The following is a 23,065-nucleotide window of genomic DNA, read 5'->3' as shown; positions in this document are numbered from 1 at the left end:
GAAAAAACACTTGCTTGTAGAGTCACGCACAAAAACGCATATGGACGATATTCTCACACGAAATTTGTGCATTCCTAGGAAATACAACCTCGATTTGCACATCTTGTCTGAAGAGATAGAACATACTATTCCCCAGAGTTATGGTGCAGTTTCAATAGCCAGCGAAGAAAAAGAATTTTAAAAAAAACCTTCTTGTGCAAGCACGCTCCATAGCAGCGAGCGTAGTTGCGCATACGTCCGTGTGAAACGGCCTTAACACTGGTACATTATAAAAACTGTAGCTAGGTGAAGTAGAAGTAGATAATAGATCTGTTTGCTCGCACTACACACGTTTTATATGGGGGCATTTTAAAAAGCTTTTAGGCCAAAATTCTGGCGTAAAAAAGTCACATATTTTTGCGCAAGTCCCACTTCTGTGTACATTACCTCTGATCTGCAAAGCGCTGCAGAATATGTTGGCGCTGTATAAAGTTGATTACTTACTTTATGTTGGCATCATTTGTAAATATCTTATTTTTTCAGGCTGTTAGAAGGCTCAGAGCCGTGCACAAGGCGATTTTCGCTCAGACTGTCACTGATCATGCGAATCTGATCAATAATCATGTCAGCGCTGCCAGTGACTAAATGATGGCTGAATTCATTTGCTTATCGTTAGTCTTCGGTTTAGGCTGGAATAGAAATCAAACGACGATCGACCTGTGAAAACAGGCAGTCATTCATCTATGGCTGCCAGTTCACCGTGAATGGTGGCGGACTGCTGGAAGAAATCTCCGGCTGCTCTGCCTTCATTTACCGATTTACCGAACTATTATTGCTCCTGTGTGAATGCGCCCGCGTGAGTAAGCCCTTATAGAGGCCTATTCAGTTGTGAAGTGGCTTTCATAGGCCTGTATGTTGGAAACCCCCCTATAAATCACCCCATTATAAAAACTCCACACCTCATAAGTATTTAAAACAATACTCAGAAAACACGTTACCACTTTAGGAGTCGCACGGGAGTTCAAGTAAAGTGGAGGAAAAATTTCAAAATATCATTTTTCTTACATTTTCAATTTTTTAACCATTTCTATAATATAGCAGAAGTTCAGGAAAGAAAAATCTTTTATTATCAGGATTTTGCATACTCTATGCTACATGTGACCCTAATGTGCAGTACAAGACCTCAGAAATGAAGGCACACCTTGTGGATTTTTAGGGCCTCCCTTCTAATAGGACTTTTCCAGGACTCATTTCAGGTATGTGGAGGCCATGAAGTACCAAAATATGGGAAATACCCTTAGAAGACCCCATTTTGGAGACTACACCCCTCAAGGAAGTCATCTAGGAGTGTTGTGACTATTTCATCCTTACAGGCAATTTGTGGAAATTGTTAACATCGGGTCATGGAAATGAAAAATTACATTTTTTTTAATAATATGTAGGTTTAGATCCAAATTTTCCATTTTTGTAAGGGGCAATGGGAGAAAAACATCCCACAATTTTCTACCCAACCGAAATGCCCCATATGTGGACATAAACTACTGTCTGGGCACAAAGCAGTGCTTAAAGGTAAAGGGGTACTACAGTAGTGGGCTTCTGAAGCACAGACTTTCCTGGAATAATCTCCAGATACTATGTCACATTTGCAGAGCCGCTGGGCTACCAGTACAGTGGAAATCACCCAAAAGTCAATCCATTTTACAAACTACACCCTTCAAGGAATTTGTCGAGGTGTGCAGTGAGCGTTTTGATCCCACATGTATTTTGTCGAAATTGTTAACTTTGGGCCATGGATGTAAAAAAATCTAATTTTTCTAATTACTTATCAAGTTTTTTCCTTTTATGAAGGGAAATAGGAGGAAAAGCAAGCACCCTTTGCTGCCCAATTTCTCCTGAATACGGAAATGCCCTTAATGTGGAAATAATCTGCGGCTTGGCCACATGGTAGGGCTCAGAGCGGAAAGGAGCGCTATTAGCCAAAGTTTAGAAAGCAAACTTTGTTCTAATAATTTTCAGACACCATGTGACATTTGCAGCCCCTGTGCTATCAGTACACTCAACACCACCTAGAAGTACCTCCATTTTGGAAACTACACCCTTCAATGAATTTGTTAAAGTGTGCAGTGAGTGTTTTGACCATTCGGTTGTTTTGTCGAAATTGTTAACTCTTGGCCATGGAGGTTAAAAGTTAGAATTTTTCCAATAACTAGTGGGTTTACCACAAATTTTTTCTTTTCATGAGGGAAAATAGAAGAAACAGCATGCACACTTTGCTGCCTGATTTCTCCTAATTACGGAAATGCCCCATTTGTGGTCATAAACTGTGGTTTGGGTACAAGGCAGGGCACAGAAGGAGAGGAATGCAGATTTACTGGAATCCTTTTTGCAACCCTTGTGCATTAACAGAGCCCCGGAGGCGCCAGTACAGTGGAGACCCCTAAAAAGTAACTATTTTAAAAACTACACCCATAAAAGAATTCATCAAGGGGTATAGTAAGAGTTTTGAAGCGTGTTTCAGTGAATTTTCTTCGCATGGGCCATGAAAATGAGAAATTAAAATTTTCCAGTGGTACATAGGTTTAGTCTCAAACTTTAAATTTTTATAAGAGACAATAGGAGAAAAAGCTCCCCAAAGTCTGTTAAGGAATTTCTCCTGAGCATAGACATAAACGTCTGTTTTTGTACACGGGAGAGCTGAGAAGGGAATGATGGGGCTCAGATTTTACTGGAATGTTTTTTGGGCACCACATCCCATTTGCAGAGCCTCAGAGGTACCAGTACAGTGGCAATCCCCATGTTGTGGCACCACTTTGTTAAATTTTATGTGGGATGAGTTGATGTTTTTATTAGTACCATTTTGGGCTGCATACGACTTTTTGATCACATTTTATTAAAAAAATTTTTGTGAGGCAGGATGATCAAAAACAGCAATTGTGGCATTCTTCTTTTTTATGGCATTTATTGTATGGGATAAATAACGTGCTAATTTTGTAATACAGGTCATTAGGAACATATTGATATCAAATTTGGGAATATTTGTGTTTTTTCAATAATAAATTGTGTTTTATTGAAAAAATGGCAATTTTTGCATTTATTTCTTGGGGGGAGTGAAAACACTTTATTATTATTATTATTTTTACAACATATATTAATCCCAGAAGGGGTCTTGAAGCAGCAGTTTCTTCCATAATACACTGCACTACTTGAGTATTATGTGTGTTATTTTTTTCACTGACAAGCCTATTAAACCTTGCATCTGGCAGGGTCTAATAGGTCACTCTACATCGTCTGATCCTGGCTTCCGAGTGTGCCAGACATGATGGCCTATTAGTTGGGTGCTAATGGAGTAAATAGTGGCTAATAGTGGGGTGGCCCATTAGTGGGCTGCTGATGGAGTAAAGTAGGAAGCCCCCTCCTTCTCCAAGTCCCTTAGATTCTGCAGTTTAAGCTCTGAGCTCTGATCCCAGACGCTGCAGCGAGAGTCTGGCTGTCAGTAACAGTTATTATAGAGCAAGAGAAGCTGAACAAATTGCGATATAGTTTTATAGTTTTTGGAAAAGATTCAGTATAAGCTGTAGTTTATTCATTTACACTGACCAACCATGGTATACATTTGCTGTTTTGAGCGATTTTTTCAGACAGTAGTCATTGAATATGAAGTTAACTTTACTTTGTATCAGTTGGCAGTGTATCTACAGCAACCAGTCTATCGTAAGGGGGTTGTACCAGAATATCAAGTTATCTCCTAACCACAGGTGAGATATGACTGCTGAGACCTCTGCTGATCTGGAGAACAGGACTTCCATGTCCCCTTTCCCTGTCACTATGGGGGTTGCTTTGGTCACTCTGAATGGGGCTCTGAGTAAGCATGCAGTCAGTGCTCCATTCATTTCAATAGGAGTGACAGAAATATCCAAGTGGGTTGCCCTTGGGATACTTCGCAGTCTCACTAAAAGTGAACATAGTGCTGGTGCGCTTTTGTAACCAGCGCTCCACTCAGTGTCCTCTTCACTGTGGGAGGGGGCAGTAATCTCACATTGAGGAGTACAGTGGCCACAGCACCCACGCTATTGAGACCAGTGGGCAGCTCAGACCCACACCAATCACCAAATTATCCCCTATCCTGTGGATAGGAGATAACTTGCTATTCTGATACAACCCCATTAAAATTGTAGTGTGGTGGTTCAGTGGTTAGAACTGTTGCCTTGTAGTAGTGGGGACCCAGGTTCAGATACAACTAAGAACAACATCTGCATGGAGTTTGTATGTTCTTCCTATGCTTGCATGGGTTTCCTCCCTCACTGGAAAAATATGCTAAAAAGTGAACTTTAAAAACTGTGGGTGCAAAACCCAATGTAAAGTACTGTGTAATAAGCATGTGCTATATAAATGAAGGGGATTATTATAAAAGACAGCTGTTCCAGATTGGCTACTATGATGACAAAAGAAATGCAGTTTGATACCAGGCACATGATGGAATTTATTATCGGCTACATGCAAAAAAAGTGTCGCACTAAAAATGCACATATTGATGCAAACCTCATTTTTGTCCAAAGACATTTGAATTTGACCATTTTTGCACTTCTCTCGACACTGTGACATGGACATGTGGGAAGGGTTTATAATGAGAGGTATGGCCTGCCACAGCATTAGCGCATTAGACTTACTATAATTTATAGCATACATTGGCGTACATTCTAGTGCACATCTATGCCTGCAAGCATAGGTTTTCTCTTTTTGGAGCACAGTGCCTATTAATAAATTTGTCATATGTTACTCCAGGGCACTTTGTATAAAACGCCGGTCTTAGTAAATTCCACCTTTTTCTGTGTGTAATCTCTAAGATTCTTCTCCAGATAACTTTTGATGAAAGACCTCTTTGCGATGCAGATTCCGATACGGATACAAGATTCATTCGATCACAGTCATTCCCGGGACGTTCCCCCCACATCTTCATAACAATACTAAAGTAATAAGAAACTTGAGCAGTGAGTACATTACATTATCAAGCAAATCCACCCAAGAGTATAAAACCATCTCCATCCTCAAATAACAAAAGGGAGATTGTCTCTTTGCTACAAATACTTAATTACAAAAAAAAAGCAGAGAGGAGGGGGCTCCAGGCTTGTGGACAAGCGGTTCAGGGTCTTCAGGAGCTGAGGGTCCCTTTGATCAAGAAAATCCAATTATTTGTGTATATACATTTCCCACATAGTGATTAGTTCATTAATTGTCCCGCCTTTATCACCTCCCTTTCCACCCCCTGTAATAATCAGTTCTTTTATCCAGACCAACAAACACTCGGTAGGAGCTTTTGTACATTCAAAGGATTTGCTTTCTCTTGTGAAAGAGCTGCTGTGCTTTGATGATTGGGCAGCTGGGAACTTCAAAGGGACAGAGCTGGGGCTGTGACTGGCTGGCGGCCCAGCAAAGTCCTTATCAAATTCTTGGAGGTGCTCCCACTGCAGTCAGTCAAGAGGCTGCCGAAAGGGAGGGGAGGCAGGAGGAGCATCAACCTGCACACAGCCAAGTACCAAACAAACAACCTGGCACTTACTGGGTGGGTAGTCACTGAGTGAAGGGGTTTCCTCCATGCATCTTCAGCATTGTGCTGCCCATTCCAGTGCCCAGCAGCAGGAGCAACACCATGGCTGCAGTAGCTGTACTAAGGAACGACTCACTCCATGCATTCCTACAGGTTAGTGACTTTCGCAGGTAGTGGTGCCACTTAGTGAAGAAGAGGTTGTAGCAATTGCAAAACAAAATGATCAAAGGAAATGGGATGCCTGCAATATAGAATAGCTGGGATGAGATTTCTAGTCATTTTACTGTTGTCCAGTACTAGATTTCCAATTTTGATTCGGGAAATTGAATTTGGAAAAAAAAATGACAAAATACTTCACTTTTAAAGGTTAACACTTAGGAAGCTTTCACGCAGGATGGAATTACGCCGCAGGACATAACCAAATCCGCAGCTGCGGAACTCCACACCAAAATCTAGTAGCCAGATTTTGATGTGGAACTGCATGCAGGTTTTATGCCATTTTCAATTCTGCATCAAAATCCACAGGTAGCCTGCGGATTTTGTTGCGGAATTTACTGCGGCCTATTCCGTCCCATGTGAAAAGTCCCTCAAAGAAAGTTTAATGTACATAACTAGGGATGCGGCTACTTGGCGAAATTTGTCATTATATATATAATATGTGTGTATATATGCAAATATATATATATATATATATATATATATATATATATATATATATATATACAATTTCAATAATATACAACAAATTTGGAACATACATGAACCTTTATAATTAATTGAATTAGCTGATGCTCTACAGATGATTTCATATCAGTCACAGTAAGGAGAAAGTTATAGAGAGAAGTTTTAATATCGGACAGGTAGTGTTAGTGATCCACAGGCAGAGGCTGTTGGGGAAATAGTAGCATAATAGCATCAGGATAATTACATGTAATGAGAATTACTATCCTGTATATAGCAACATCTAGACTGATTTTACATATATATTACTATCATTACCTGATTTACCTGTATATGGTTATTTACAGAACTGAAAAAGTTAAACAAAAACAATAAAAGGTAGAAGTTACAAAGATAATTATATCAGGATAATCGCAGATATTTACATGAAATGGAGTAATGCACATTCCTGATTGGTCAATATCAGTATATTGGCACATAGAATAATGTTATCTATATCTTTTATAACTGTCTAGTAATGTAGCTGTTCCTGAATTCACATCTTCTAGTGATCATAGTCAAATGTATCTGAAGAGCTTATTAATATGACAAGTATATAGAAGAATTAGAACATATAAGAATGTCAAAAATCTCAATAGCTTAAAAAGGAAAATAAGTTTCCTAATAGACTTGAAAAGAGCAATTAGTTTCAGGTGTGTCTGTCTTTGTGATACACTGTCTTTACTTCTCACATGTCCCAAAGTCTCAAGATGTCAAGCAGAGCGTCTCAAATGTTGTGTTGGGTAGTAATTAACAGCAAGGGTTTAAGCTGACACAGTCATTTAGCTGAGATGTTGATTGACTTATTTTAATTGGCTATAAAGCAAAGTGAATGAGTTGTGGCTGTAAAGTCAAGAAGATATTTACTTTTTGGTAAACTTTTTTTTACTGAATGTCATATCTATCTATCTCATATCTATCTATCTATCTATCTATCTCATATCTATCTATCTATCTATCTATCTCTATCTATCTATATCTATCTATCTATCTCATATCTATCTATCTCATATCTATCTATCTATCTCTATCTATCTCTATCTATCTATCTATCTCATATCTATCTATCTATCTATCTATCTATCTATATCTATCTATCTATCTATCTATCTCATATCTATCTATTTCATATCTATCTATCTATCTATATTGTCTATCTATCTATCTCATATCTATCTCTCATATCTATCTATCTCATATCTATCTATCCATTTATCTATCTATCTCATATCTATCTATCCATTTATCTCATATCAATTCATATTTTATCAGCAAACTAAATGAATTTTCCATTACAGGACAGGACACCCAGCGCCTCACCAGATGTCAGTAAGCATTCCCCACTGGCTCTACTGGCAGCTACATGTAGTCGAATAGGTCAACCAGGAAGTGGTGCGGACTTTATACAGGTTCCTTATGATCCAACCATTGGTTCTCCCTCAAGGATTTTCCACCCATGGACTAATGACATTTCTTCACACTCTCCAGGTGGCATTCAGGCACATAACAGTCTTGGACTTCCTGCCCCAAAAAATCAACTTCCATCTCACATACAGCCTACATTTGTAACTCATGAACTACCCCTGACTCCCCCTGCCGACCCCTCCTACCCTTATGAATTTTCCCCAGTGAAAATGTTACCGTCCCCTATAGCCGCTTTTCAGTCATCTAATTGCCAATCAACCTATGTTCCTTCTGTTCCTTATCATCCTCCTGCACCTATCGCTTCTGCAATCCATGGATTTGTACCAGGTCATTCCAACCTGATACATCAGCAACCAAGGCAACTGTCCCCTAATCCAGCAGAAGATATCCCATGGTGGAGCATTCAACAATCTGCCCAAGTCACCCACCCATCTCCAATTTCTCACGCTCATCACCGGTTTCCTATCCAGAGAAGCTTAGTTATAGGACATTCAGACTTTGCACAATACCAGACTCAAATCGCTGCTCTTCTGCAGACCAAATCTCCACTGGCTACTGCAAGAAGGTGCCGAAGATGTAGATGTCCCAACTGCCAATCCTCCAGCGGTCCAGATGAACCTGGAAAGAAGAAACAGCACATTTGCCACATCCCAGGTTGTGGAAAAGTATATGGTAAAACCTCCCACCTAAAGGCCCATCTAAGGTGGCACTCAGGAGAGAGACCCTTTATTTGTAACTGGTTGTTCTGTGGCAAAAGTTTTACCAGATCTGATGAGCTACAAAGGCACTTACGGACTCATACTGGTGAAAAGAGGTTTGTCTGCTCAGAATGTGGGAAACGATTCATGAGAAGCGATCATCTGGCCAAACATGTAAAAACCCATCAAAACAAGAAGATCAAAGGCGTTGAGAGGACTGTCAAACAGGAACCAAGCAGAGACCACTAGAGAGGGCTTCATGGATTTTTCTATAGTGCAATATACTTGAATACTGATTTATTGGAATATTGATAAACCCTAATAGTATCAAAGCACAATACTAATCAGATTCTGACTCATTACTTCCATTTTTTTTACTTATGGATCTCTTTGCGGAACCCGAGGATTTGCATATTTCTGTTCAAAGTGTAATTAAACTTGGTGTAATCTATAACGACTTCTTCTGAAACCTTCATTTTTTCCCAACAGACTATTTAATGTTTATAAACCTTCTTCAGTTCTTCTCTTCCATCCGTTGCAGCGTGCGTTATTGATTTTCTAAATGGGACATTAAAATAAGTTTCACTTTCAAATAAACAATGAAGTGTATTGTTCCAGAATCACTGCCAAATTGGCTCGGTCTAAATTTCAGTTTATGTGCCACATGTCTCTTTACTCGTTATATGAAAACTGTTTTAGTTTTACTCATTTCTTAATTATATGACTCTCAGCTTTGGTTCCCTTGGATGTTTCTCCCTCTTTCCTTCCATAATTTCGTAATTACTAAGTGTTTTATATTCCATATAATGTATTATTATTGATATATATCTTCATCAGCGTTCATGGGAATTGGTCCAGTGGATAACTTGCCTATAATAATATAACTTCTATTATTGTAATTGTGGCATTAGCTTCTTGCAGCAATGTACAATGTTAATTTGTGTCTGTTTTTGCCCAAGGTATGTGCTTGCCTGTATAGTTGGAGTGTAAGCATAGGTTCTTTTTTAGGCTTTTTGAAACTTTGGAACATTGCACCTTAGAATTAACAGAAACGTAAAGCAAATGCTGTACCATGTTGGCTGTGTTCACACTGAAACAGCTTAAGGGACCTTTCACATGAGCACAATATTTCCAAAATATGCACCTCAAGACGCATCTAAAGACGCAGCTTAGTCTGCCACTGCACATTTCCACTCCATAGCCTGCATGTGCAGGAGTTTCTGCGTCTTTAGGTGCATGTTGCAGAAATATTTTGCGCCTGTGATAAGTCCATAAGGCTTGTTCATACGTGGCATTTTTACACAAGAAGACCCAAAAAAATGTAGCAAAAAACACCTCAAACATTTACTGTAAGCATACCTAAGCTCAATTAGTAAGGGCTTGTTCACATCTCTGTCTGAGATTCTGTTCGGAGTCTCCATTGCAGATTCCATTAAAATACCAGAAAAAGTAGCTCAACATGCCGCACTATTTTTACCGACACTACAATTAAAACTCGGATGACCTCGTTATGGAGCCTGTCTGGTGTCCTTGGTGTTCAGCATGTCCAGATATGGCACTATTGTTATTTGCCTTTTTTGGCTCCTATAACGGAACAGAGCAATGGAAACTACTAATGGCAGCGATCACAGATGTGAATGAGCCCTAATGCACCTTTTTTCTTTAATACTGTTCTTTCTGGTAATGAATACATAGGTTTCACATTCTGTTTTTTATTATTATTATTATCATTATTATTATTGTGTAACTGATGCATAAAATGTATCAGTTATGTGATATGGTTGTGCCGGGACGGGGAAAACTTTTATTGAGCTGAGCCTTAAAGCGCAATTCCATTCAAAACCTGAAAATTCCTACGACTGAAGTGCACTTCAATATTGCACTCAATGCATATTTCATGCAGGATGCTGAGATATAGGGAGCTGTTTGACAGCGTTCTCACACTGCAGAGCTGATAGTCAATTTGATTTTCTTCCCCTCACTAAGAGCAGTTTTTGATGCAATTTTTAATATAGCTTTTGATATAGTTTATAATCTAAAGCCAAGAATGTATCCCAAAGGAATGAATGAAAGCAATAAAAGTCACTTTTTTTAAATACTATTGTGTTTGGCTTAAAAATGTGTCAAAATCACCATCAAAAACTGCACGTGTGATTCCAGCCTTATGGGTTGTTCCTTTCTTGAAAGTGAATGCTTATCTCTAGGATGTCCCATAATTTTATGATCAGTGGGGTCCAACCTCTGAGGCCCACATGATCCTGAATGAAGGGACTACTGCTCATGCAGCGCTGCATCCCCTTCTACATTTTCCCTATACATTGATGCTCCCAGCCCCATTCACTTGAGGACATGGCGCTAAATGAGATCCGTGGCCCTTCATTCTCTAGATCAGAGGGGAACCTACATGTTGGGCCCCAAGTGATCAAAAAGTAAAAGCATATCCTTGCAATATTCCACTTTAGAGGATGGGAATATCCCTTTAAGAAATCAAGCCCTGACTTTTTTGACACACCAGGATCACTTTTTTTGTAGCTCACTTTACTGAGGATAGAAAATGACCAGTGACCGCCGATTCTTCACTGTGAAATGTCAACGTAATGCAGGTGAGCTCCTATATCTCAGCTTTAGACTGCGTTGACACATCGCTTGTATGCTGCGAATTTTGCTGCAGACTTTGGTGCAGATCTGAATTCAATAGAAAAGGGAGAAAATTGCTGCAGATCTGCACCAAAATCTGCAGCAAATCAGCTACGTGTGAACATACCCTTAAGGATGCCCATCAGGTCAAGTTCACACAAGACAGCTTTTGATGCAGTTTTTAGTAAGTGTTCTAGCCAAAAGAAAGGAATCCCTTGCAGTTTTAGTTTTTATATCCACTGCATGTTTTGGCCAAAGCTCTGTACAGCATAGCGCCATGACTTCTGTTCACAATGTAACCATCATAACTGGAGCAGATCCACTTTTGAACAGGATCCCAACAAGTCATGATGGATCACATTAACCCTCGGGTTTCTGGGACTATGCTTCTTATCCCATTGAAAATACAGGAACCGCTGACAGAAAGAGAATAATGCAAATGAGAACGGAGCCTAAAAAGTTGTATTAAAAAATTGAACTACAATGAGCCTAGCCTTTGAGAGACATGGGGAGAGGAAAAGGTTACTTGAATATCTGTTTAAATGCTGTCAATTTTCAGGTTTTAGTGGACTTACACTTTCTTGGTAACAATTAAAATTGCTGATTGGGATTTATTAGATTTAAGGGGGTTTTCTGAGCTCTTCAAAAACTTGGTTAAAAGGGAAAAATGGGAGCTAATAACGAAAGAAACATTGCTTGCACATTAAATCCTGGGCTACTCCAGTCCTCCAAGACGGTCTTTGTCTACATGGCGGGAGTAGTTATGGTTCATATGCCCAATGCATCCAATTGCAGACATGATTGGTGTTTGACACAACACTGCTGAGGCTGGTGATTGGCTGCAGCGGTCACATGGGTATGCGGACACATCACCACTGCCGCCATGTCAACAAAGACCATCTCGGAAGATCAAAGCTGTTGCACTGGAGCAGCCTGGGGTTTAACAGGTAAGTAATGCTTCTTTCATTAACTTCTCAAATCCCCGCTTCACCTTAGCTGAGTTTTGAAGTAACTTGGAAACTCCCCTTTAATGGAGTGAAGTAGGTAAAAACTAAAAGTCATATTTTGTAAACGGTTTATAGAAACAATGACCTTGACTCCTGCAGTGAAATGTTGTGGCATGCCTTTTCCCATATGTTGCATTTTGCACTCTTTTTGTAAAACTACTAGGCTGAATTAATTTGTGAACATTGATGATTTCTATAGTGAATACAATTGACTGTACACTTAAAACATCAGTAAATAATATTTTAATTTAAGTGTGATTAAATGTGATAAGTGTAATATGATGAACTAAATGAACATTATATATATATATATATATACACATATATATATATATGTGTGTATATATATATTCATTATATATATATAGAAATATATATATATATATATATATAAAATGTATATACATATATATATATATATACACACATATATATATATATATATATATATATATATATATATACACATATGCCAAACCTAAGGCACGTGCTATCTAGACTGTCTGTGCAGCTGAATCCAATCTGTAATTTTCTGGCTTTCTGCTATCAGCCACTTCAGAGGCCGCCTGTAGTGTTCTTCAATAATCCAGAAAATCATTGTCCCCTTGATCACTACTTTATCTCCAGTCCTGAAATTGTCTAAAAAAAATTCTGTACATTTGTGTGACTCATGCTAACACTTTCGGCTACCTACACACAGGCGAGCAAAATATTGGGCCGAGAAACTGGACCGGTATCGAGTTCGTGAACGTGCAATTTACCCGCCAACGCAAAGTGATTTTCAGGCAAAAACACCTCGCATCCCATCTGTGAAAGTTTCACGCCCGATAGAGGATCAGAAGTGTTTCCCATTGATTTTAGTAGGAAACTTTGCATGGCACTCGTACGCACATCACACGGCATGCGATGCATTAAAGGTCCCATTGAGATCAATGGGCGATGTGTTCTGAGGAATGCGAAGAGATAGGACATGCCATAATTTTTTTCCTGTATCATGTATATGACTCCATTTAAAAGAATGGGGGTCATATCTGTGCAAGATTTGTGCGTCTCGCAACGCATAAATCTCGCAGACGTTTCTCGGCCATGTGAAAGCAGCCTAAAGTATATAAATAAAGTACTTTGAGGGTATGTCCACATGGGGTGGATTTGCCACGGAAAATCCACAGCATTTACAGTAGCTGCAAAGTGGATGAGATTTTAAAAATCACCCGTTGTTTTTAGTGGGGCCGGCGACAGCATCGCACCGTGTGCTAGGTGCATGCGGTGCGGTGCGAGGTTTCCTGATTGAAAACAATGGGAGAAACTCTGCGATCCTTTGCTGACAGCCGCATCAGAGGATCATCACCTCCCCTTAAGTGATGAAAGGCAGTCTTGAGATAAAAATGCCTCATATACACTGGGAAATTGCATGTTGGCGAGCATATCGGGCCATGATTCACAGCCCGATGTCGCACTCGCTCGTGTGAACTTAGCCTAAAGGGTTATTCCAGTTTCAACAAATGTGTCATTATTTGCATAATGAAAAGTTATATAATTTAGTAGTATGCTTTCTGTACCAATTGATTATGGTTTTCAAGATCTCTGCTTGCTGATATTCCACATGTCCTGGACATATGATGGACAGACAGGGGCTTTTCTTTTTTGCAGTTAGCAATATGTGTATTAGAGCAGAGTCTAGTAATGACCCATACAACCCGTGTTCAGGACCTTTCACATGAGACACAACAGCGTTGTGGAATGTGCCGTCCCTGAATTCTGCATCAAAATGTGCACTGCTAACTGCGGATTCTGATGCAGTTACCGGCAGGATTCAGCTATTTTTAATTTTGCACCAAAATTCATGTTAGTAGTACAGATTGTGGTGCTGAATATTCTGCAGAAGGGTACATTCCACAATGCTGCTAAAGAATATTCCGTCCTTACAGGACCAGGACAAGATTTAGATCTACTGTTTCTCTTGAAACACAGCAAGCAGAGATCTTGAAAAACAAGATTGATGTAGACAGGATATCAGAATATTGTTTAACTTTTCATTCTACAAGGACATCTATTCCTCCCAGCGTCCCGTTCACATGCACAGGTAGCACAGGTGAGCCTGCTTGCATCTGCAAGGGGGAGAGGAAAGTAACAACGTCTGCCCAGACAAGTGCTGATTGATGTTATAACAAGTTGATCGGCTCTTGAACTAAAGACCTTTTACACAGGCTGATGCAAACTGTATGAGGATGAACGATCGCTAATATGGTTGTGGGTGGTTTAACATCTGCGTCGGAACCTCCGGACAGAGGTTCCATCACAGATATGGCTGCAAATGCCAGAAGAAAAAGCGCTGCATGCAGTGCTTTTTCTTCCGTCCCAAAATCGGGCAGATGAGCAAAAAATAGACAGACCCCATTATAATCAATGAGGTCCGCTCCGCTCTTTTCGGTTCCATCCAGAGACAGAACAGTTCGGCTGCAGGGGTTTCTCTTTCTTGCTTCCCGAATGAAGGAGAAAAGCATAATCTCCAGTGCAGGTATGAAAGCACCCTTACAGTTTGTATATTATTGTCAGCACGTTTCCTGTGTACTTGCAGAGATGTGCTGCCAAAAATGACATTTTTGGACTGTATAAAAGATTCAATCAGTCAACAAACTGTTACTCATTTGATCTGCTCATCGCTGCCCTGTTTACACATTCTTACAAACATTCATTTGGCCGATTATCAATACATATAAAGGACTCCTTGCCTGGAAAATCCTAGTTAAAGTGAAATTTGTTACTAGAGGCATCTGGATTAGCCCCCCTAATGTGATCATCCTCCACGGTCAGGACTCCAACCTGCAACCTCCTGCACTCCAAGCAGTAGCCCTTCCTATTGAGCTATTTAGCATGGTGGACAGCTCCTCTGATTCCTAGTCCTGTGTTTCTCGTTCCTTGTTTCCTGCTCTATGTCCTGGCTCTGTATTTCCCTGTCTAAGTCCACCCTGTGTCTTGTACCTTCTCCAATAAGCCTCCTATATAAACCTGTCCCTGTCCCCTCTTCCCTTGCATGTTTATTGTACCCTGTGCCTCTAACCAAGCTATCTTCTTGCATACCTGCCTATCTAGTAACTGATTGTCCATCTCGTGTACCTAACACTGGCTATTTCCTCTTGACTTCGCTACTGCTTGAACACTTTGTGCTGCACCGCCATCTCATGTACCAGACCCTGGCTGCCTCCTTGACCACTTTGTCCCCGATCACATGGTCATCATTATCCCATGGTATAGAAAGATAGTGATCTACCTTATTCAGATCACTACATATAATGCCTACGTAATTTACAAGAAGTCCCAGGGAACGCTTACTTTCCTGCAGTTCCAAGAGCAGCTTGTTAAGCGCCTTTTGTATGAGACCACCGCATCTCAGCAAGCTTATGGGTCTGAGGAAGTACGAAGGTTCACAGTACCACTTCTTACATGCCATCCCAATGAATGAGGTCAAGAAATACCCCCCAAAAAAGTGTTGGGTTTGAAGCAAGCATGGGAGGAGGAGGGATACCCGGTTTTATTGCCCCATGTGCCCATCCCAACCGGGCCTCTGTAATTACCCCTGTTTTCAGACATACCACACAATTTTATATTGTTACTTATATATAAAATTTAGGGAATGCCAAAAAAGGAGGAGGGGGGGTGTTATTTTTTGGGAGTCAGTTTTTTTTTCTGCACAAGTGAGCAATGAGGTCTGGAATTTATTCAGTTGTGCCCTGAAAGCCAATGGGTGTTCTATTATAGGCATAGCCATGTGTCCAGTAAGCAGATTGGGGCTACAATGGGGAAACTGCTGAACAAAGAATTAGTGCTATAAAATTTGAGGTGAGTCTCCCCAGTTTTCCCTGCTTGAAACAAAGAAAACTGTCATGAAATTGACAAATTTGTGAAAAAAATGAAATTTTATTTATTTTTCACCTACTTTATAATCATTTTTGCAAAAAAACTGTGGGTCAGAATGCACAGCACACACCTAGAAAAATGGGCTAAGGGGTCTAGATTTCAAAAGGGGTCACTTGTGGGAGGCATTTTATCATTTTGGCAGCTTGATGGCTATACTAGTGAGTAATTGGGCCTGGAATTTTCAAATGGCGTTATTGGTGGGGGTTCTCCATCGTTTTGGCCGCTGAAGGGCTCTACAAATGGCCAATGGGGCCTAAAACACCTTCAATCAAAAATTCTGTTCTGAAATCCACCGGTTGCTCCTTTGGTTTTGGCCCCATTGTGCATATAGACATAATATTAGGGCCACAATGGGTATGTTTCTGAACACGGGAAAAACAGAAGTATTCATTTTAGGGTGCAAATCCTCATTTTCATGTGCACTATAGAGAAAAAAACTGTCTTTAAAATGACATATTTGTAAATATATGAAATTTTATTTTGTCTCCTCTAAATTGCATTAATTCCTGAAAAAACCTGATGGGTCAAAATACTCATGACACCCGAAAGTGAATATATTAAGATGTGTATTTTTTAAAATGGGGTCATTTGTGGGGGTATCTATCATGCTGACACTTATAAACGTTTGCAATTTTGGCTTGGTGTAGGAAAATAAAATGATCCTCACAATTGTAATAATTACCGTATATACTGGAGTATAAGCCGACTTTTTCAGCACATTTTTTATGCTGAAAAAGCCCCCCTCAGCTTATACTTGAGTGAGGGACCAGGGAAAAAAAAAAGCAATACTCACCTTCCAGCCGACATCTGTGTCACCAGCGCGATGGTCTCCCCAGTGGTGCGGCAAGCTGCACTGTAATCCTCCCCGCTGTCATCTCTCCGCTCGGCTTTGAATTCCCCCGCCATCAGCAAGTAAGCGCTGTGATGGGATCGAGCACCAGCCAATCAGAGCCGGCACTCGATTATTCGCAGCCTCTCAGTGAATGACATCACTGAATGGCTATGATTGGTTTATCAAATGCTGGCTGTGATTGGCTGGCACTCGATCCAATCACAGCGCTTACTTGCTGATGGTGGGGGAATTCAGTATGTTTGCCCATATTTGACATACTGCAGTTGAAAATAAGAAAAAAAATTACAATTTTATCAAAATTTTCCCAATTTTGGCACTTTTAATAAATATACACATATTATATTGGTCTATTTTTTACCACCTAAATGAAGTACAACATGTGGCAAAAAACAATTAATCTATGTTAATGTGACACATGTCAGATTTCCAAAATTTGCCCTGATTAACAAGGCACAGACAGGCTTGGTCACTAAGGGGTTAAGTTGTTCCAGTGATCAGATTAACACTGGAGTGCTTCCCCTGAGAGATACTGGGAGGTCTTAAAGCAAAGAATCACACAGACATTTCTACTAGATGTCAAAAATGTGTTTGACTGCTCTGTAACTGCGATAAACTAGAATAGTGAGACCGGAGGACATAGGATGAGAAGAACTCCATTCACCTGATACTTGGGAGTCTCAGATGAGGGGTCCTCATCTACCGTATTAGACATTTATGTCCTATCCTTTGGATTAGCCACAAATGTTTTTGGTATGAAAACCCCTTGAAATGTATGAGAACTATCTCCTGTTATAAGCTACGGTATGCATGCGTCACTTGGTCATATTGAGCATAACCAATGAATGCTTCCATTAAGGACTCATTGGTGGCTGCGGTGGGATATTTAAAACGTTTGTGCCAGAACTAAGTAATTAATTCTTGTACAAAAAAAGTTTGCAGACTCTTTGCAAAGATCGCCGCAAAGCTTTTACAAGGTGCGGACTCAGTGCTAATATGTCATTTTTCTTTGGAGTAAGGATACTGTGCGTACCCTCAGACACTCGTTCCCCCCATTCTTCTTTTTTCGCTATTATATCTTTTGTTGGGCAAGCAACTGTGGAGATGGCAGCTGCTTATAAGATGAAGAGCAAGGAGGTGCTGATGGCCCACTGTTCTGAGAGAGGCCTGGATGGGACCAGAAAGACGAAGGAACAGCTGATCCAGTTGTTGGCGGAGGATGAAGACCAGTGTAGTGGCCTGGAGTTAACAGGGCCCCTCCATAATGAATGCATGCATTTGTCTTGTGCCTATTTGTTGTCAGTGTCTTTCATGTTGCATGAATATAATGTGTATTGCGCCTCTGCAGCACTGAATGGATTAACCGTTTGGTATGTGAGATGCCTGGAAAATGTATCTTGTTGTGTATCACGTGATCCTGCTTTGTATATATGTGTATGCAAGGTGTTTTAAAAGAGTTCCATTCCAGTCTGGACTTGCAAGAGAGAAGGAAGGAGTGATTGGAGTTCTGCAAGTGAGCCACACAGACACCATCTGCTCTGTGTGGTCCGGAATGGAGGAGGCTGAAAAGTTTCCACAAGCCTGCCCTGGGCCTACTTTACCCAGGAGATTCCAGTGTTACCCCTAAACACTATGAGGGAGAGAGGAACCGCCATGCAGAGTGCAGTGCTTATATTCCAAATGTGAGTGCTGACTGGTAGAGAGCTGGAGAGAGTAAAGGAGTTTGGCCAGGAACAGAACCCACAGATAACATGGGCTGTGGATTCTTCTACTATACTATGATTTTCCTCCCTGTCACATCACTTTGTGTTCTGCACCATTTTCCTGCTCACATGAGTTTGTACCTTTGTTGGACTGTACCCAGTTATTCTACAAGTAAACGATCACTGCCGACCGTTCCCGACTTTGCTCTTTAAACGTTTTCCCTGTGTGTGGACTGCCTATTTCTGCTACCTGGATTTACCGCAGAGAAGAAATGGTAGCATCACGAGTGACAGGACTTCTAAGGTAATTTACATATTGGGTTACCCCCATGAAAGTTCCCTCCAGCAGTAATTTGGATGGGTCCCGTGCTACCCCAGGGAAGCAGTGGGTAGAGCCCAAATCTACCCCGCTGTCTGCTCAGCTGTGGGCCCACTCCTCAGATGCTGTACCAGCACTAATTCACTGTGGATCCTGGGCAAGGGACTGATGTCCCCCCTGCAGAGAAGGCCATGGATCAAGTCCCAGGACGTCCAAGCAGCTCCAGCTCTCAGCAGGACTTGGACTTAGCTACCCAGAGGGCCCTATGGCAGTTGAGCAAAATGGACCCTACTCTGTGCGTGCAGCTAAAAGAGGCTGCAGAACGTGAATGCCAGGCTGAGCGAGAGGTTGCAGAATGTGAACACCAGGCTACACGTGAGCATCAACTACAAATGGCCCAAATCAAGAGTCAGGCCTTCACCCCACAGACCGTGAGTCCAGCGACATGCCATCCTCGGAACCCTGGGCCAGCTGATTAAAATGCATTTACACACATTGAGGTACGGGCCCCAGAACACCCGCAAATGGCATGTCCACGTACCTGGCTATAATTTACATGTCATGCTTGATATTGCTGAATAAATAAAATCATGACCAAAAATATGCTGGGCATACGTTCCCAATAGGAGTATCTCCAGTAGAGATATGGCCAAAATGGGGAATTAAGGTTTTTTCATGTAACTACGCCTCTACCCCAGCTCTGCCTGAATTACCTCAGAAAGGGTGGTGAGAGATATGTTCTGGGGAAACCTTTAAGAGCCAGGGGCTCACAGAGATCTAGTTGTCAGATTTTGGAGATCCACTATGGCGTAAGGATATTCCATTTGCTTCAGCAACTTCGCACGAACAGAACCTTGGGCTGAATATCCCAAATCTGGTATCTTTATTTTCTCCTTGTTTCATTTTAAATATTGCCTGCTGTGTTTGCCTGTAAACCTTACCTCCATTGTAACATCTTTCTCTCTATATTTTTGTATACTTACAAATATTTAGCACTGCTAGTCTTTTTTAGAATAAATCTGCAATTTATTAATCAAGCCTTGTCTGTTTTAAAACAAACCATAACTCCGAAAATTTTGTTCATAATTCGTATTCTGGGTTTCAGCTACCTGTGATATCAAAGCTGGTGGGCATAGCGAGGGTGTGCAGGTATTGTAGAGTGCTGGAGACGTTAGACCGACCAGGGGGTGATTTGAGCTTTTGTTCTGCATGTATGCAGAAGCCTGGGAAAGCTGGATACAAATCCACCTGTATTTTAATGACTTTGCACTTGTAACCCCGATAGAGTGATTGATCGAGGTTCTGCCAGGACAATTGGTGGTGGCCAGAGTGATCAAGTAGTTGACCCACGAAAAATTGGCAACAGAAGCAGGATCGGTCGGGATCCCTCCTCTCTCTCCCTGACAAATTGGTGCGTTTGAGCTGTGGTGCTGGCAAAAGCTGCTTTGTATACCCTGGACAGCAAGAGTAACAAACAGAGAAGTCCTAAATCCTATAAGACCCGATATAGCATTGGAGGGCAAGATGACGAGACTCACGTATTTTGGCCATGTAATGTGAGCTGAGCCGCTAGAAAAATCTATAATGCTTGGACAGATTAATGGCAAAAGAAGACCGGGCAGTCAAAGGACATGAGGGCTGATACTTTTAGAGCTGATACTGCCATGGATATCACACAACTGAAAGAAGCCATGCAAAACCAAAAATCATTGAGGGAACTCACCTTTAGGGTTGTGAGGGTCGTGAACGACTAAACAGCTAGCAACAACAAGGACTCACACACGCGCGTACATGTTCTCATGCTGGCCGCATCAAGGCCACAATTCGCATTAATTAAGAATAGCCGCAGTCGAATCCCGAGCCTAATTAGTGTTTTGCCGTCCCTTTACATGGGTGTATCGTGGGAAAAACACACAGCAGAATGGAAATTCTTCGGTCGGCAGCAATCCTCGGAATAACTTCCAATAGCTTTAATAGCTTGTCTATATATACTGGAGCTTCCTGCGTTTTTCGCCGAAAGATAGGTCACAACCTATCTTTTCATGCAGCGAAAAAAATCGGCAACTGAAGACGATCGCTGATTTCTCATTTTGACTATACGATTTGGCGACCGAAAATCGTCCATGTGAATGAATGCATTGGAATTTTCGGACAACGTTTTTACATGGTTAAAAAGCCACGTAAAAACTCTCGTATGAATGAGACTCAACTGATAGCAGACAGAGATCTGAAAAAGGCGAGAACTAGCAGTGATGGTACCAATGAGGATATGTCTTTTTTTCTTTTTCAGAGACTTCGGAGCAGTAACAGCTCTTGAGTTGTAATTGTTTGTACATTAAGTAACAATTATAGTTAATGATGCAAGGTATTAATCACCCCTTCATTAATTATAAATCACTGTTCATTAGAGGCTAGCCAAGAGTTCTTGCTTTTTTCTAATTATCATGATTCATTGAACATTTGATCAGACAGAAAACAAATAATCCATTATTAAATTAGAGCATTTACCCTGAAAAGAAAAAAAAGTCATCCAAGTCCTTCGTTATCTTCTGTGGTCAAGTATATTCAGCAGTTTCCACCTGTTACCCAATTCTAAAAATCTTCCTTGTAATACAGCAGTATGGCAGAGCGGAATCTGGAGTGTATTTACACGAGAAATGCGGACCAATATCGTTCTTGTAAGGGCGCAAATACGCTCGCCTTAGCACAACGCATTTGCGCTATGAACGAGGTCGATGATGTTGATTTGCGCATGCAGGGCTAGTTCACGCCCCTTCTGTGGATTAAAAGGCTATTTAGCCTAATGAAGTTCAGGTGTGTTCTACCCTTCATGGAATTGTGCAACGTATTGCGCATTTACGTGCATATTGATTGCATATTTGCAAACCTCCCATAGACTTCTATGGGCCCTTGGTACGCAAATATGCAGGAAAATAGAGCAGGATGGGTTTCATACTCTGCGTATTGTGCACATATATTTTACATGCACAAAAACAAGTGAAAGTACAGTCATGTGAAGAAGCTCTAGACCTGTGATTTTCCTTCCGATTGTGATCTGTTTTGCAATAAAAATGCATTGCATCACGCATTTCAAAATGGCATGTTATTCCAATAGTAAAAATAGAAAATAGCACTTGCATGAAACTCGAATTTACATGCGAATGGGATGCAATTTTTGGGGGGTCCCATAGGGAATAAATGGGCGATTCTTAAACAAAATTACCCAAAAATAGGACACACTATGATTTTTCTATCTTGCAGCATCACTGTAATAGAAAAATCCCCCATGTAAACGCAGCTATTTAAAATAATGGGTTCTTCTGATGTGCGAATTCTCGCAATGCAACATTTACAAGTGCAATATCATTCTGACTTTCTCCCTGTAACTACAATGGTGACATCAATGGTAAAATCAATGCTTTTGTTACGACCCGCATAGTGGGACTAAGACACGCCCATGTGTTGAAGCCCTTAGGCTGGCTTCACAGGGGCATAATTGCCCACGCAATACCCAGAGAATAGAACCACTGATTTCAATGTGTTAATTCACATTTATTTTTTTTCACACGCGCAAAGAAATTGAACATGCTCTATCTTTCTGCACATTTGTGCACTAAATTCTTAAAACTTTATTCTTAAGTGTGTGGGCGGCTTAATCACAAGATTATATTGACTTTTCTAGTAAAAAAAACTGATTTAATTTCAGACTACACTGGATTATCAAAGGGATTGTCCCAAAAGGGACTCTCAGAACCCCCAATCAGATGTGATATAAAAGTCCAATATCCAAAAATGGCCAGTTTACGTTCTAAACAGTCATAGACAAGTGGGCATACATTGGTGTTTATTTATGGGACTTACATATGTTAGAGATGAGCGAGCATTGTCCTTAGCGGGTATCTCCTCGGTTGGAAGAAAAGGTTCAGCTGCCGTCGCGGGTGACAGGTGAGTTGCGGCGGTGAGCAGGGTGGAGCGGGGGGGGGGGGGGGGAGAGGGAGAGAGAGATCTCCCCTCCGTTCCTCCCCGCTCTCCCCCACAGCTCCCCGCTCGCCGACGGCAGCCGAATCTTTTCTTCCGAGCGGGCAGGTACTCGCTCATCTCTACATATGATTCCACTCATAACTTTATTATTGCAAATCAGCTTTTCTATTAGCACTTCCACAGGAATTAGCTCAGTTTTAGAAACAAAAAGCAGAACGGCGCCACAGTAGAAACGTGACTAAGAACAAAAGTTTAGACTTTTCTAGGCACTTTGGGATGGACC

The 23,065-nt window shown here is 40.9% G+C and overlaps 1 protein-coding gene across 1 annotated transcript; it reads left to right on the top strand.

Annotated features, from left to right (window-relative positions):
- The first annotated feature begins 5,535 nt into the window (after positions 1 to 5,535).
- SP5 (Sp5 transcription factor) lies at positions 5,536 to 12,183 on the top strand. Its single transcript, XM_066575885.1, has 2 exons — positions 5,536 to 5,677; positions 7,543 to 12,183. The coding sequence occupies exons 1-2, from the start codon at positions 5,627 to 5,629 to the stop codon at positions 8,614 to 8,616; spliced, it is 1,125 nt and encodes a 374-aa protein (XP_066431982.1). The 5' UTR covers positions 5,536 to 5,626; the 3' UTR covers positions 8,617 to 12,183.
- The last annotated feature ends 10,882 nt before the right edge of the window (positions 12,184 to 23,065 follow it).

Source organism: Eleutherodactylus coqui, chromosome 8 (genome assembly GCF_035609145.1).
Source record: "Eleutherodactylus coqui strain aEleCoq1 chromosome 8, aEleCoq1.hap1, whole genome shotgun sequence".
Lineage (NCBI taxonomy): Eukaryota > Metazoa > Chordata > Amphibia > Anura > Eleutherodactylidae > Eleutherodactylus > Eleutherodactylus coqui.
Note: the sequence above shows the minus strand (reverse complement) of the source record. Positions and strands in the feature narration are given on the sequence as shown.